The 18325-nt window shown below is 35.4% G+C and overlaps 2 protein-coding genes across 4 annotated transcripts in view; one reads left to right on the top strand and one right to left on the bottom strand.

The window, feature by feature from the left end:
- Positions 1–18325, top strand: part of LOC128996395 (semaphorin-1A) — a 488248-nt gene that overhangs the window by 250028 nt on the left and 219895 nt on the right. The window lies entirely within an intron of this gene.
- LOC128996396 (facilitated trehalose transporter Tret1-like) overlaps positions 1–18325 on the bottom strand; it is an 83414-nt gene that overhangs the window by 28054 nt on the left and 37035 nt on the right. For 2 of the 3 annotated variants that reach the window (XM_054421706.1, XM_054421705.1), the window contains exons 2-9: positions 6703–6768; positions 6141–6189; positions 4863–5142; positions 4348–4493; positions 3935–4107; positions 3055–3333; positions 2741–2935; positions 1446–2225 (exon numbers count right to left, since the gene is read on the bottom strand). In XM_054421706.1, coding sequence (XP_054277681.1) covers positions 1917–2225; positions 2741–2935; positions 3055–3333; positions 3935–4107; positions 4348–4493; positions 4863–5142; positions 6141–6189 — 1431 coding nt within the window. In that variant the 5' untranslated portion in view covers positions 6703–6768 and the 3' untranslated portion in view covers positions 1446–1916. Of the gene's footprint in view, positions 1–1445; positions 2226–2740; positions 2936–3054; positions 3334–3934; positions 4108–4347; positions 4494–4862; positions 5143–6140; positions 6190–6702; positions 6769–18325 lie in introns of those variants that run through there. The other variant, XM_054421707.1, reaches the window with a different exon arrangement.

The following is an 18325-nucleotide window of genomic DNA, read 5'->3' on the forward strand; positions in this document are numbered from 1 at the left end:
TCGTTGCTGGAGCAGGATATCAATCATACAACCACTCACGACTCTACGTTGCCTAGTGGGTCATTGCTCTTATCATCTGATCAATGGAGCATTCACACTGGCTGTGTGCTAAAATGTGCTAAAATCCTACCACTGCATGGACATTATCACATTGCCACACCTGTAAACAGGACGCAAAACTGCTCTTTTACGCTCTAGAGCAGGAATGGATTATTCCCGTTTGATATCAGCTGATATCAATTTTGGTGTTCCAACACCAACCACTGCCATGGATCAGGTACGTTAGCACACGTTAAGCAAATAACATAACCTAAAAAATGAAACACAACCTAAATGACATTGTATATACCACTGAAAAGTTAATCTTTGTGTTATGATAAGTTATTTATGGTGGTAGGAAAATCAAGTGTGTATTACGAGCACAGGCAAGTCATTGCGCTCTTAATACACAAATAGTTATTTCGATTTATTTTTTTTCTCAGTTTTGACCTAAATGGATTCTTGTTCTTGTTCCGTGACGAAAAATGATAGTTGTAGGAAAATTAGGATTCCAGTCAATTAACTAAAATTGACGTCATCAGCAATGTTGAGTTTGTATGGAAGTGACGTCAGATTGAAAGATACGTAAAAGATGGGCTTGTGTAAAAGGATAGTTAAAATTGAAGGGATTTGTAACATATCAGCTGAGATGACCTGAGTGACGTCATTCGATTACAGGAGATAATGACGTGGGTGGTTGAAGTCAATGTAAAAAATCAACGTCATTTGGATGTGATGGGTTCAACTAAACTGCTCCACTGTTACTGTGTTCCTTTGCCAGAACCCGTTTCATATCTAGTCTGAGATGCTTCGTGAATACAAATTAGTATTTACAGTAATTCCCTGATTAGTAGATTGTGAAGTCGTATTGGTTTTTGCCAGGTCAAAGGCAGTTCTTTGTTTTATATCTAATATATCTTTATTTTTAAAACATTATGTTCTTGACCTCACACAGAATTGACGATCCTTTGATTATTTATTATTTATACAAGTGAACAAATCATACAATAGCAGTTAACCTGTTGACCAGCAATAGCGTGGACAATTTGTTTTAGTCTCCCAACTCTTCTTTTTTGAAGGAATTTCATCTGAGCGTATTTATAAGGCTCGCCTTCACGTCACGACTTGAAACTATCAACTTGAAGCGCACAGGTCAAATGACCAACGCGGATTAATATTGGCTGTAGGTTGTCAGGTTAAGTACTACATTAATTCATATGTTACAAAAGTTACAACAAAAACTTATAAACGATTAAACACTTGCATTTTATTCACTTTATTTATTTATTGACATCGGACAGGATAAGTATCTATATACTTATATTCTGGAACTATTTGCACATAAATACATCTTTAATGCTGGAATAACGTTTAGACTAAGTGGATGGGGGAATATATACAAGATACAACTAAACATACATTTATCACAGACAAGTACATACAATAGAAGTTGGAAGCAACTATAAAGCTCCAGAAACTACAGCTAGATCACAAGGGTTGTACAGTTTTATTGTCCTCTAAACCTTTCTTTCTTGTAGAATATTTACACAACTTTGGTCCAGGAAAGTAACATAGTTGGTACGGTTGTTTACTGTCTTTACACCTTACTCATAGTATGAATTTTAATTAGAGAATTTTTGTCAGCTTAACAAAATAAGTTAACATCACTACGAACATAATACTGTACTACTAGTTTGTAAGTACAATTGATTAACTATAGGAACTACATTGGTAGGAACCAGAAGTTTGTTTGATAGTAAATTGCATAAAATAACATGTTTACAGATATTTTTTCAAATTGACTTAAAGGTTAACTGTTGGCGAAACAGTAACCGCTGTTTTATTTCTTTGGTATGTAAAATATTGGTTTACGTTATTCACGACTTTCCAATCGTCGTGTCACCCAGTTCCGCTCCTCCCAGTTTCTTCGCCTTTTGTCTCGCCGTGTGCTCGACCAGCTCGAACTGGATGTCTTCCAACGTCCTGTCCTTGGTTTCTATGACGACCGCGAGGGAGAAGTAGACGCCGAAGACGCAGCTGACGCTGAAGATGGCGTAGTTGAGGTAGAGACCGACACTCTCGCCGAAGCTGAAGTACATCTTGTTGGTGATGAAGGACGTGAGGGAGATGACAGTGGAGGTGACACCAGAGGCGAGTCCGCGGGTGTTGGCTGGGAACATCTCTCCCTGTATGTGTAACAAGAGAAGTATGAGTATGAGGAAACAACATAGAGAACGTGGGTGTTGTCTCAGAACAGCCCTTCCTCTTGGAGGTATAAATGTATGTGAAAACATTAAGGGATGACAACATTAACTTCCTGTATAAATCAAATCACGTTTATGAGTATGTAGTATTCAGGAAAGAACATGGAGAAAAGCGTGTTGGTTTTGAATAGGCCAAAATCTTTCTAGAAAGACAACATGACAAGAAATGGAATTGTGGGTAGGATGATGAGGAATGAACATAGAGAGCAAAGGTATTAAATACTTCCAACCAACTTAACTAACTGTATAGATATCATGTCAAGTAACTGGATTGAGTGTATAGCAGTATAGCAATGAGAATATGTAAAAAGATCGGGGATGTTGGTTGAAATCACCTCTATCTCTAGAGATAACAATGAGGAGAATTTAGTATATAGCAGTCAAAAATCACCAACACAGTAACATTCATCATTAACACGGTGTTAAAGTATTATTACCTGGATCATGTTCGGAACACAGCCCAGTCCTATAGGAAAGAACGCCCCGTAGACGGAGAAGCTGAGCATCTGGAACCAAGCGATGCTCATTGCGTCGAAGGTGGTGTTAGTGTCCAGGAAGAACCATCCAGCGATCATGGCGTTCCCAAGGGCGCACCCGAGACAGGATACGGCCAGTAGGGTTCTGCGACCAGCCTGCGGTGGTCAAAGAATGGTTGTTGGTAAATGAAAAGTATCTATTCAAAACCCCAATTTATAATTGCAAGAATATCATGTAAACTACAAAACCACATGTTCTATAAAAGGTTACCTACCCAGTTGACCAGAACTGTGGAGAACAGCCCGAACACGATCCAGATGAAGCACAGGATTACGGCGCAGTCGTTGGATGTGAAGCCGCCAGTCTGCGGGATCGCTGCTGAGGCATACGCCATCACCACGCTGATACCAGACATGCGCTGCAGCACGGCCAGCATCTCAGCTATCAGCAGCGCCTTGCGGTTGCCAGCCGTGGACACCAGGTCCTTCAGACGACCTTTGTTCTGCATGTCAGCGATCACCGCCTTCTCGATCACCGACAGGTCGTTTTCTACCTGAATGGTGAAACATAGATAATCATTGATGGGGAGTGTAATTGTTCATTGTATGTACTACTAGTGATATGGATTTATGGTTATTGCAACCGGCAACCTAATTCACTTGCAAATGATTGTGTGTAAACCATTTTAACCCTAAACTTCGTGTATTCAACTTTACTATGGTTCATTTTGAAGGATTGACATTGTTTCACAAACTGACCTTTGTTTTGATCTAGAAGTCTTTGTAACGTAACTATTGCTTGAGATTTCTTAAATTTCCTTTCGAAGTATTTGGTGCATTTGCTTTCCTCAGGGAAAATTTGAGTAAATGCTTTCTAGTTAGCTTTAACGAATCGTCTGATCGCAACATATTTTCCGGCAAAACATCACATGTTGTATCTTTGAGGGTATTTCCTACTTAAGAGGATAAGTTCATTTACACCGCAAGACCAACCCAATACAACTGAACACATACATGAGGACATTATTAGAGGATTTATTTGATTGATTATCTCCTCAGGTGTGGGCAAACAATTTTTAGATGGCAACAAGTTGTGTAATTTGTTACAGCAAACATTCAAACAACATCATCTGACTGTTCTGAGTTTGATTTTACCTCACTCGGTGACTCGGCACAACGCAGCCATGCCAGCGCCTTCCCCGCCTTCTTCCTGTTGCCCTTCATGAGGTAGAAGTACGGAGACTCTGGGACCCACAACAGCAACATGACAAACGTGACGGGGATACATGCTGAGATCATGCTGAGCTCTGTATAGGACACTCTGGGACCTGCAAGATGACATGGGGTTAAATATTACCTTCCTAGTGAACAAAATGTTTTAGATAATTTCCTTCTGGTCATATTTCATCAGTGTCAAATGAATGTACGACAAGGTGTTAGTGCTAGTGGTACTTAGCCATGTTAATATTCCAACTCATTATGTGTCAATTTTTGTTGTTCGTTTGTAAAGTAAATCTTCACGAGCTACACAAAATATCTTTTAAAATTCGAGGCATGTCTTTACGTACCTATACAATACTCGAACATGATGCCCACGTAGGCCATCAGAATGAAGAGTGTGTTGAGAGCCCCGCGTACTTCTGGTTCTGCTATCTCACACAGGTAGATAGGAGCCACGGTGTAAGCACTGCCTCCCCACATACCGCCAAGGAACCTGTTGGACACAAACATTGTCTCTTCAGACACTGAATGATTTTTGGAGAAATTCAGTAAAAGAAAAATCATTGTTGAAGGAATTTTGTGACGGGATTTTGATTTTGATTCCGCTATCAGTGAGCATGCAGAAATTTAAGATTTTACTTTGAACCAATATGGTTTAGTTTTCCCAAGAGGTGAGCTTCGGTGTCGGAACAAGCGTGGAAAAAATAGAAGAATAAGTTCAGGGGAACATAAATAAGTTCAGAGTGTTGTTTACGTTGAAAAATTTGATTTAAAATTATACTTTTCTACTAGTTCAGGGTTAATTACTTTTCAGCACTTCCTTAAATAGCCAAAAATATTTTAAATTCCACTGCTGTCTTACCTAGCGATGTAGACACCCATGGGGCTCTTGACTGTGGCGAGTATGATCCATGAGGCCAAGGCGACTGAGGTGAGGATCATGAGTGTGAGGCGACGACCTAGACAGTTCATGAGCCACCCGGTGGGCACGGGACTCAGGGTGGAGCCTATGTAGAGGACGGAGACCATCCAGGATATCTGGTCTTCTGTAAGGTGAACTTCGGCGTCCGGCTTCCTCATAAGCTGCAGTGTTGGTGAAGGCCAGCCAAGGTTCATCCCCATCATGAACAGACCGATCGTCGCTGTTAGAAGTGTAAACAAATTTGATTATTGAGTCAAATGTCTTCATCATGGATTATATCGGGTTGTTGTAATATAAGGTAAAAATGATCAGGAAATGTAATCTTTTGCGTCATTTGAAGAATTTTTTTCTATAATGTTTGGACCAAATGTGCCTTATTAAACAAATCTTCAACCGAAGTAACATGGCTTAGTTGTCTTTATTGGCCTTGTACTTATCAAAATGTAAATATTATACGACAATTCATGATGCAGCGGATCATGCGATGATGATGCGGATAGCTAAGGCAAACTTCCATTGGAAGAAAAGTTACTTGAATAAAGGTGAAGTGAAATTTTACGGGGATGTTGCATTTCTTCAAAAGTCATTACTCCGAAATGCTCTGATAGGCTATGTAATTGGACGAAATAGTGACGTCCAAGAACTGCCCTGAAATACACTGCTTGGAAATAGTGAGTCCTAAAAAATCTCTGAAAGCCCCTGCTAACAAAATAGTGATATCAAAGATCTGCCCCGAAATTCACTGTTCCGAAATAGTGAGACCCATAACTGCTCTTAAAGGCATTACTCCGAAATAGTGACGTTAAAGAACTGTTCTAAAAGGCACTGCTCCGAAATATCGACGTGAAATATACAGCACTGCTCTGAAAGCCGCTGTTATAAAAAAGTGACGTTTGAGAATAGCTCTGAAAGGTACTGCTTAAACACATTTTTAAAACGGTGGATTTTTTTTAGTTACAGTACTGTAATTTACGTTATTTTTTATTAAACAGTAGCTACAGCTAGTTTACACTGAAGAAACGTTAACTTTAATATATCGATTCAATTTACTAATTCTAGTGTTGAATCTGGAGCCAGTATTGAAACGTCATACGTGCACATTTTGCTTACCTAACGACACCACATCATGTTTCCCTCTACATATCTAAACTAATCAAGGGTGGATACATATAGGTAGTCTTTTTTCCTTGTTCCTAGTCTTTGATTTAGCTTTCTTACCTATTATTGCCGCAATCCATTGTCGGTGTAGTTTCTTTTCTTTTTGCATCTGTGTGACAAATCAATTTGTTAATGTTTATAATTTAGAATTATGTTTAGTGTTGGTTACAATGCAGCTGTACGTCTATTTATCTGAAAATACATAAAATTCAAGACCTTAAGTTTTATTTAATTAATAAATTGTGTTGACTTAATATTTTTTATACTAAAACCCCATATTGGTAACTATTTGCAAGGAAACTGATCACATCCTTTGTGGCATATTTGCAATAAATCTCGTCAAAACTACCAACCTAGGAATACTTAATGAAAGGTTAGTATCATAATTGCATTTATGACAATTTGGCATGTTTTTTTTTATGCAAATTATCCTATTTATGTTCTGTACAAAATCATATTTCAATTATTTTTTTTATTAGAACTTAACGTTTTAGATGGTGTTTGTTATATTTATTTTGTCCTGGGTAAAAACTAAACGTTCCTGTTTCATGGTAGAAGTAAAATGTTATTTAAATGTTCATTATTGTACATTATATTTAACAACATAATAGTTTTTACTTACGGTTCCAAAAGAAAATTAAGTTTGGGTTATTATCTCCTCGCTCCCATAGGATAGCGGCAGGTCTGTCTGAAAACGTTATAGGAACAATTAATACAAAAAAAATTATAATTCACTGAATATGAACTCAATTATATACAAACTTAGTCTTTTTAAGCTGCGTTTTGTGATTTCATATTAAATAAATACATTTCTTTGATAATTTGTTAATAACCCTGAAAATATTCTTAACAACTTTTTATGGATAGTTTTAGATTGATAAACATGACATTGAGCATAATCAGTGCATTAGGGTCGTGTAAATACTACAAAATGCACAGGTATAGTATGTACAGTTAGATTTTTTTATAGAAGCAATTTTATTGTTCAACAAGACAATTCTATAGTTCAATATTACATCAGTTTAGTGATTATTACCAAAGTAACCACTTAGAATGTGGAGACACTAATTTAATGACAAGCTATCATTAGTTTGTATGGAATTATGGATTATTTTTCTAAATTACGTTAACAATTCTAAATTTGTATAAAAGGAAAGTAGGCATTAAGTCGATTTTCGCAACAATTTTGTATTTTCCATAAATACATCAGTTTTTTATTATCTAACCTCAAAATTTACAAATATGAACACATGATCATATTCATCATATATACATACAGAATGAAGTGCATTGTCGACGATAATCCACTATTCCTTAACAGTTTCTAGTTTTAAAAATCTAACTGTTAAAACAATGCATATAGCTTGGACACTCCCGTGACGCCAGAAACAGGCTTGTTATACCTACCGTTGCTAGATACCGTGGAATAATCAGCTGTTCAGTTACAATCAGCTGACGCAACAATACTGTCTGGCAACACCTGTGTTGGCGACCAGTTGTGTCTTGTTCTTTTACTGTGTAATGTGTTTTTCTGTTGTCGTCTGATTAGTCTTGAGTTTAAAGTGAATCAATCAACTAGTGTGATCATGTTTTAGGCTTAAATTTGATTGAATATGATAAGGGAAACTGTTGTATAAGGTAATTTAAATTTGTAGTATTAAATTTTTATCCAGGCAATTTTACTTTTTTACCCGTATATCGAAGTAGCATCACATAGTGAATTTTATTCCGAAGGAAATATTTTCAGGGAACTGTTCGGAGTTCAATGCATCTTCACAATATATATGGTCTAGAAACAGATAATACGACAGCATGATTTCAACGTATCGTGGAAAATATCCATGACTATGATATTTATAAAGCTTTTTTTGTTGCAGGTAAGCGGGATAGTCTATTAATATGGTGTTAACAAGGTAAGCTGTATAAATAGTTAATTTTGTAGTCTTAGCCTACATTGAACTATTTACCTTAAGTACTATCATCGAAATAATAATTCCTCCCACAAAATGCACGTATCATACTAACAAAAAAAGAAAAACTACCCACTACCTTACCTTTTTAATGTAGGCCTACTAGAGACTGGAGGGCATTTTTTGTTCAGTTTGGTTGAAACTTAAAGGGGTGTCAAATAGTCCTAAGAGGTTCTAGGACTCTCTAGAAAAGCTCTAAAATATATACTAACATTTCTCGCCCGATAAATAGATTTTACGAAGTATTACTAAATGCAGGTACATGCAAATTGAATAATTTAGTGATATTGTCTAATAACAATGCTAAATATAAATGCATAAACATGTTGTCTGTTGCAATAAATTCATAATCTATTTTAACCAGGTTAAAATATATCCACAAATTCTCCATGAAAATAGAATAGTTTAGTGATATTTTCTAATCACATTGCTAAATATAAATGCATAAATATGTTGTCTGTTGCAATAAATTCATAATCTATTTTAACCAGGTTAAAATGTATCCACAAATGCTCCATGAAAACTTAATAATTTAGTGATATTTTCTAACCACATTGCTAAATATAAATGCATAAACCTGTAGTTATACATAATCTAATTTAACCCGGTTAAAATGTATCCACCATTGGCGATAACATTGTGTAGAGTTAAGCCATGCGTGTGGTAATCCTTTGTGAGAACCAGTATTATCAGGTACGGTGGAATAATGTTTAAAACTGTTGCCAAAGTTAACCTCGGATGCGAAAAGTTGTCTGTTCGCTCAAGTATGAATGTTCATTTTACTTAGCTACTTAGCAACCAGTTTGGCTGGAAAGTATATCCAGATAGTGTTAACTTCGTGTTGGAGTTGATATTTGTGGAATAATCTCGTTCGTCCGTTGTAGTTGTGGAGTTTATTAAGGTAATGTGTTTTTGGAATCAACTTACATCTATTGTCAGGTTTCTTCTTTCTGGTAAACACGTACCGTAACAAATATTATTTTTACATAAACATGTAGGCCTACAATTCCTTTTCTCAACACTTATCTGTAAAAAATAAAAATAAAACTAATTTTACATAGATATCGACAACGTGTTTAGTATTTCGTAAGGGGGTTTTTATTGGAGTTCTTTCATTGTATGTTAGGAAGGTTTTTTTTTTTTAACACAAAGCTGAATGCTTGGCGAGACTTGTGTCAACAAAGCAGAGGTTAATCGCATGTATCGATGTCGTGACTATGAGATATAAAACATACTGTTATAAATTACCGTAATATGTGCTATTCCTGGCTCGCTGAAGTGACGATTAATGCGATAACAATTACGTTTTTGCAATAGTCAACAATTTTTTGTCATGGTTTTACTTACAAACCATAAAGACGCTGTAGTTTTAAATATTTATGAAATGTGTCCAATTTGAAATATTAGGTCTTTAAAAAACGTAAACCAATTTGTAAAAAAATAATAGAATTTTATTGTTTAACATTAGCATAAACTGTAGTTTACACATTAAATATTTAAATTTAAATATCTTGGGCCAGTTTTTCCTTAACTTAAATTGTAGATTCGTTTCAAAGTTTATTTTTGGTTAAATCTGTTGTTTTAATAAGGGGAAACAAATGAATAATTTAAAATTATATCCTAAAATTTATAATTATGTTACGGAAATAGTTAGAGTTTAAACTAAAGCCTATTGGGTATTGTGTTTTATTCGGATTATTTTATTTTTATCGTGTGAAAAAGGAGAAAAAGTTGTAAGCTTACTGTGGATTTGTTGGTTTTAGCTTGTTTCCTAATTATTAGACGGGATGTAGGGTGAAATAAAGTAAGGAAAGAAAGGAAAAGAAAAACATATACGAAATGGGAATATCTGTTTATGATAACTTTACTTTTATACTTTATACTTTTCTTTGAAATGGCGACCATACAAAGTAGGTATTTTAAGCCAAGTATAAATGGAGATGACGGAAACCCTATCAACTTTTGCTAAGTTGGTGTCAACCATTTTCCACTATTGAGAAGTTTCTCCCAAAATATACCCCGACACATCGTTATTTAAGTTCATTAAACTTAAAACAATGCTCAATGGAGGTATTTGTGTCTAAAATAGTTTTATTCGACACTTCTTTTTTATTTTATGAACATACTAGCTGGCCCGACAGACGTCGTCCTGTCCTAATGTGGTTTTATGTCAAATGCTTGTTCATTTTCAAGATCCTGGTTGAAGTTCGTTCGCTACGCTCACTCACCTCTAGCTTGGAGCTTGTTCGCTGCGCTCACTTGCCTTCAGGTTAGCTCGTTCGCTACGCTAACTCGCCTCCAGGTTGAAGTTCGCTCGCTACGCTCACTCACCTTTTGATTGCAAATTAGGTGTTGTCAAAATTAAAAAAAATAATCGTGCTGCACCCTGTTGGTAAACTTATAATTTTTTAATCCTATTGAACATCACAGAATCAAATTGCTTAGTTTAACCAGCTGTTAAGATTCTTTTATTCCGTTTAAATATGAGTACTCATAAGGTTTAATATGGGAATCTCCAGAGCCACTGGGGCGGAGCCCTTTTGATGGATCTGCACCAAACTTCACACAAACCATCATTGAATAATGCTTAATAATACCTGAAACTTTCATTACAATCTGTCGAGCGGTTTCGTAGTCCATAAAGGACAAACAAACAAACACACAATCATACAAACAAACATACATTGGATTTTATATATATATAGATAGATTTAATTTACAATACCTCACACTAATGTATAAAATCAAACGTGGCAGAAAAAACGACGACTCGCAGTTACTTTCGTCTTAAATTAAACGAGGAGTTTGGTTAGCCATGCCATGTTTTATAATAAAGGAGTTTCATATCCTGATTTTCTTAAATTAATTTCCATATTTCTTTAAAAAAATGAAACACATACAAGCCTGACCCTACAATGTATGACACCAATATAACAATTAAAATATATTTATGTCAGTATTTACAAAATTTCCTCTCAATTAGGCTACGGCCACACGGGCGTTTTTTCACGCAAGAACGCAGCGTGAAAAAACGCGAGAAATATGGGCAGCATTAAATGTTTTCACGCAGATTCGGCGCGTCTTCAAAATCGACCGCCGCGGGCCCGCAGAAGAATAGACTGGGGTGCATTTTTGGAGCTTGTTTTCACGCTCTGTCCCTGGCCACACGGGCGGGAGCAACACGCAGCTTTGATCAAGTCGTTCTAGCAAGTTAAAATAAAGATAGGCCTAAATGTATCTAATTTCTTCCAGGATAGCGTAAAATATTTAAGGGTCTGGCCAATTACACAGTAGGATCTTAAACATAGGTCGATCTTACTGGACCACTTAATAATTTGTTACTAAAAGGAAAGGAATTTAGTTGGACTATAAAATGTAAAGAGGCATTTATGTAGCAGAATATTCAAAGATCTGATGAAAATCTTGTCATAAAAATATTTAGGCCTATATTATATTGATTTTTTATACTAAATGTCAAAATAAAATAATTTTAGTGTTGTTTTCGTATCGAAATTAGTATATTATATTAATTTTGTATACTAAATGTAAATAATTAAATGAAAGGTTAACAAAATAAAATAATTTTTGTATTGTTTTCGTATCTAAATCAATATTCCATTCATATTTCTTGCTCCCTAGTCAGAAACAAGGTTACTATTCCGGCCATGAGGAAGAAGATATATAACATAATTACGTGAATTCGTCAATCAATTGCGGGTTCCCACGGCTTTTTGCCGCTCCTGCCGCAACCTGCGTGAAAATAAGCTACATTTTTCCGCGTGAAAAAAAACGCACGTGTGGCATACAACAGCGGGAATTCAAGCAGCGTGAAAATAAGCTACATTTTACCGCGTGACAAAACGCCCGTGTGGCCGTAGCCTAAGTACACATGAATACAAATGCAATTAGTAAAATTTTAATTTGAAAACACTGTTAGAAACTCTTTGAAAAAAGTATATGTGTATAAAAAATAACAATTACAAAAGGTTATCACAAAAGATTTATCATAGAACTTGGTATTCAAAATTACTACACCTTACTTCATTGTAGAAAACCCATTATTTTTCAATCTAGGTGAAGTAACTACCAGCTCCCATGACAGACTGTCGTTGTATTATGTAAATGCTTGTCGTTTTCACAATGCAATCTGCAGATAAGCAATGGGCTGGGAGAAGGTGGGAGTTTAAATCAACTTGGCTCAATGCTTACATGCCAAGATACCTTGGGTACCTCGTTTTGACGTACCACACATTTTTGTTGTTTGAAATCAAGGTTAGGTTTTTACTTGTGTTGTTTAGATACATGGCAGTTTTCGATTTAATTTGTTGGAATGTTTTTGTTTTAACTTTTGTCGTATCAAGACGATTCTGTGAAAATATTAGTTGATGAATAACTGGAACTCAATTTATACAATTCTTACGTAATGTTGTAGTGTCATGACAGTTTTAAAACATGCAGGAAGATTAACGTTTTGACGGTGTAGTTTTATGCAAAATATATTTTAATCAGCTAAAAGTTTCCTTTACGCTTTATCCTGTCGAAATGCTATGTTTAAAGGAATGAGGAAAATGGTCAGAATTACCAGCCAAAGAGCAATTAATTGTGTCTAACGATCAAGATCATTAAGATTCCATTATATTTGCATCACACTAATATACCTTTGTACGTGTGTCGTCTACCCATGGTCTACCCTACCAACTAATGTATGACCTATATTAGTTGGGTTTACATGCATTTCTAAGTTCACTACTGAACAACGTTTTATCGTGATAGAGATTCAACACACTGGTCCATATAGATGGTATTTTAAACCTCAGAGCTCAAAAGTAAGTACCAAAGTATACCAAAGATAGGAAAATTTTTTAAATGGATTAAGCAAGGTAGTTTACAAGAAGTTAAGACGGGCATCTGGAAATGCATTAACCACATCAGATATTCTCATGTAATACTAGAGGTTTACGAGGTAAGATAGGGGTTGTGTGGAGCGCTGCTTTGAGTGGTGGGGGGGGGGGGGTGTTTATCACACACTAATGTTGTTGAGGATTATTGTATGAAATATTCCTACCCTTCTTTGTATTTGATCATCTTAAAAATTCTATTTGGTAGAACTTTAAAAGTCGTTCGTACATTTTGTATGTCAGGAATTTAGTTTTAGATTCGAAAATAATATATTTCGGTCATTTAGTTTCTGGTTATTAATGACTTGCAATCCGCGATTAACTCAATGGTATTGAAACCCCCAGTTTGTAACTTAACTTTTTGCAGATTTCTTTGTGCAATAAAAGTAGTGTTATGCTTTTTACCCATGATAATAAAAAGTGTAAATTTTTATAAAACTAATCCTAATTCCTAAAATGTCTGGATTTTTTACAACTGTTTTAATCATAGTTTATTAGTTTGTCAAACTGTATGAATTGCTGGTAACAATGATTGAAAGAATAACTTTTAGTCGTCGAAAGTCCTCAGTGTTAAAAAATAGTGTACGTTTTTATAGTTAACAATAAGATTTCCTTTTTATGCGTTATGATTGGAAAAAGAATTTGTTCCTATGAAATCGGCTTTTACAGGTACATGGTTACTTTTAATATTAATTAAATACACCTAGCCTTTGCTAATATTACATGTCTCTAATTAGAATATGTTATATACGATATCATGAATATCATGTAGACTATTAATTGTTATTTGATCAGTCCATAGACATTAATATGGTGGATATTACATGAATGCCTATATTGGGCTTATGTCATTAGGTCTATGCTAGCAATCAGCCGCTCTCAGCGATATACCATCAATACTAAGGGACTTGATTAATATTAATTGTGTACTAACTAATAAATTGTCCTCTTCACGGTTATATCAATATCGGATGCTTGCTTTACTTAATTGTCAAACAGTAAGAATGTGCATTAAGTGTTTTCCCTTTGAAGATAGGGCGTCGTTAGGCATTTTCTGTAGGTAATTTTACTGGTTATTTTCGGTTTAATACATTTTGAGATTTTTTTTTTAATTTCCTGTTTCACTTCCTTAAACACTACTTGGGTTCAATATGAAATAAAACAGTCAACTATAGCCTGGATTCCGGTGTGTCAAATATTAAAGCACGTTTAGTCACTCAAATAGGAATCATGTAATCGTCATCATCGCTTTTCAACGTAAACTTGCATGAAAGCCACGAAAAATTATTGTTTAACATGGATGAGGACCTAAATTTAACCCTGGAAAAAATGGCATCGAGCTCCAACCATAACTATCCTGTTATTTATTTTAATTTGTGTTATAATTTTGAATATATCTCACGCAATTTGCATTTTGTTGAATTTTTCCTAAAACATTTTCAAGGGTAAGCTGTTTACACCCTTCATATTCAGGTTTTTGAGGATTGAACCCGTTCTCTTTTGCAACGAAGTCTTGAACACTATCTGCTAGGCTAACACATATTATATTACAGTGATATTAGCATTATGTGTACTTTTTTGGTAAATGAGTAGATATTGTACCACATCAATCTATGTATATTTTCGTGTATACAAATTTTTTTATGAGCACCGACATTTTTTTAACAGTACGACAGCTTTATTCATATGGCAAAACTATTTGGTACATGCTGTCTTAAAAATATCAAAATAATATTTTTTTTAAATATTTTTTGTTCATAAAGGCTAAGAGCCGTGGACCCGCTGTAATGCTGTAAGTCAGGGAATGTTTTCAAAAAGGTTCCATTTAGGTGCGTCTCTGGGGGAAAGTCGGGGGATGGGGTTTGTTTGGATTTATTGTTCTTCTTTATAAAGTTACGGCCATTAATTATAACAGAAAAGAAACCCCTCAGAATATAAATGTTCTTTTGAAATTATTCTCGAAAATATTCAAGTGTTTATTGTAATTGCTGGTAATTTCCAAAGAAATGTTTTGCATTTGTAAACTATTTTTAACTTCTAATTTGAGTAAGATTTGCGTAAAATATTTTATTACAGTAGTAGCCTAATGAAACGCTAGTGATGATATTTAGTTGCATTCCGTATGGATAGATTCTGGATGTATAAGTTATTCTATATTGACCATCGAACTTTTTATTAATATAATCGTTATTAGCTTGACTGTACAATGGGAACAGATTTATTTTAACAAATCATATGAAAATCTTAAATTATTGGGGCATACATTGATTGAATTGGTGGTTCAATGAATTCAGTGCGATGGCAATAAACCAAGGCAATGATGTATTTGGTTTGCTCACTTGGTCTCAACACAAAAATTAAATTAAATATATGTGAGTATCTTCAACGTTTTAGCCCTACCGGCTCACCCCTTGTTTTTTGGTACGTTCTACGCACAGTGTAAATATGTATTAGGTCTTTATTAGACCAAGACAGTGGCGTCGTCCTGTAATCCAGCTACTAGGAGGTCACGAATTGTAGATATTTATAGGCATGCACTGTGGATGCGATACTCCCTGGTGTGGATTAACGTCCGCTCAAGTGATTACTACGACTATCCGCAGTACTATCCAGATAATTACGAAATATTCGTTAATTAGAAGGCAAAAATGTGGTTCGAATTCCACTATAAACTGTAGGTCCCTTAGTTGCCATTAGCTGCATGTGCTATTTATTAACAGCTGTGTCTATGGAATAAGTCGGCCTTAGTCACTAACAGGACTACAAGATCGCCACTCATCCTACACTCTCCATTCATACTTGGCTTAAAATACCTACATTTGTACGGTCGCTATTCCAAAATAAAGTATAAAGTATTTTTTTATTACGTTGTTACACACATAGGATGTTGAGGGCCATCGAAACAGCCCCCATTAGTTACTTAGTAGTTAAAAAAGGAAATTTATTCTAAATTCATAAGTCTTGGGTAACCGATAAGAATTTCTACAGACCCTTGATTATCCAATTTTTGCGGAAAACTTCTTAAAGAGCGCAAAAAATCAAAAACATAAACGGTGGTACAAATCCCGAGACAAAGCCCGGATGATGCTGCTTCTTATGCGGGGACAGTATCCAATTTGCGGGGGACGACGGGAGAATGCATAAAGTCGTACCCCCCTGTCCCCCCGGCCCCCTCCCTCTAGATGGGTAATCATGTATCTGCTTGTCTTGCAGATTGTGACTGACTACTGACTAGCTGTGCCGTTGTTTGGATGTGAACGCATTCTGAATGTGCAGAGACGGAAATCTGTCTGTGTGGATAGTATCGTCTTCAGTCGTAGGCGTTGCAAACCGAATGTGATTTAGAATATCTTTGGTTTAGTTTTATATAATTAAAGAACGAAAGCAGTTTGCAGACTCATTGAAGATGTTGGCGAATTAATTGAAGATCGATTGCACACAGGTTAAAAGCTACTACAGTAGCAGGCTTTTTACGTGTAACTAGTAAACCTTAGTTTTCTCGCCACACTCTATTAAAAGCCGTGGGGGAAGTTGAATCTGTATTTAATTCGCCTTCTATAGATATTTTTTGAGAGGATTGTTATACTACCAAGTGTAAACACAATAAATGCTTGTGCACAAACGCTGGTCTTGATATCGGAGAAATCGGTTTAATAACGATAGTTTTACTTGCCGATAAGACTACTTTTTACTCGCTGGCCTAATATATCTCAAGTTGCCCTGTGTAATCGAGCTTTTTGATGCAAACTGCACATTCCATAGTTTTCACTAATGAATATTTTACTGTAATTTGGGGCATTCATTGATTTCATTATTTGATATCACCAAGCCAATCACACTTGGTTCTTGAGACATTTAATTTAAAGTTTTTAAAATTCTTTTCTTATTTACAAAAAATATATCTAGCACTACTAGTGTCCACGCACTAATTTTCACGTACTTTTTCGAATTATGGTGATGCTACTTGGTCATATAACACGGAATAGTGCCCGACGCTTTTATTATACAATTTGATTACAAATCAATAAATTCAATAATATTGTACATTAACGGGTTCTGGTTGGCTTTTAGTATAGACCTATCTGAAAATCGTAGTTTTACGATAGGCTTTAATCATAAACCATTGTTTTCTTATAGTATTGTGGCCAAATAGTGAAAAAATATTTAAAATATCCAAATAATATGATAAAAACAACATTAGCTCTCAAAGTATGAAAAAATGAACACACAAAACTACAACTCCTGCAATAGGATGAGAACAAGACTACAAGATCGCGCCAAAATAATCTCCATGCATACGTGGCTTTGAATACCTACCTTTCTATAGTCGCCATTTCAGGTTATAGGTTTGAATAGTTAAAATAAGTTTACTTACACTAATCAAAGCCAATAGTCTTATTAACCAAACCTAAATGATACACAAAACTGTATGTTAGAGTTTCCTAACCTCGGCCATAACTATGTTTCCTATCCGAGTGTATGTCCCAGTGTCCCAGTTTGACCTCTACAGTCTGCAGTATTGGTCCGGTGTAATGAAACAGTCGTGTTACGTTTAAATGTCGTCCCACTGTGCCACCCCCCCCCCCTCTCTCCCGCCCCCTCAACGAGTTACAACAACCCTGTAATTCGGTTGGGAGCAAAAACCTACATTTCCATTGTCAATTTATATTGCTTTTATGCATAAATAAACGTGGTGTGACAAAAAGTAAGTTTTGACTGTGATAGGAAGTATTATTCACTTACCTACGATTCGACTATCGGGTGTAATTGCCGTCACTTTTATTGTTTTGTATGTTTTGAACTGTATAAACTTCATTGGCTTTCCATTGACTGATACTTTTCGACTATTTTACACTTTTGGGACAAGAAAGGTATGTAAAAAGGCTGGGAGTAAAGTAATTGCTCTATAATACTACTGAACTATACAACTAAACTACCAAACTGAACAAAACTAGTAGCCTAATAGGCCGATGAAAAATATTTAGCAATATACTGTGACCCCACTGTATATTTACATAGCCACTGTACACGGCTTGCTCTCGCATTTGCAATTATTTTCAAATTATTTCTCAATTATTTTTCGTAATGCTTGTTTTGTATCAGTAATATAGGTACTGAATATATTTCACCAATATTCATCACTTTAACAATTGTCACGTAATGCTTCAAGCTATAATCATAAAAAGCCAGGTTTTATCATTCGTAACGTATAGTTGGTCACGTAGCAGTTACAACGGCGACTTCTAAACCAGTTATTTCGTAAACGTAAAACATTCACAACGTTACCCGTGATTGGAACGGTTGATTCCACTTCAAAGTGAATCTGAAGCACAATGGACAGAAATGTTGATTTGCACATGTCAGTCGCTTACCTTGT

This window comes from Macrosteles quadrilineatus, unplaced genomic scaffold (genome assembly GCF_028750875.1).
Source record: "Macrosteles quadrilineatus isolate MER2022 unplaced genomic scaffold, UCM_ALF_1.0 Scaffold_6__1_contigs__length_79288215, whole genome shotgun sequence".
In the NCBI taxonomy this organism is placed as follows: domain Eukaryota; kingdom Metazoa; phylum Arthropoda; class Insecta; order Hemiptera; family Cicadellidae; genus Macrosteles; species Macrosteles quadrilineatus.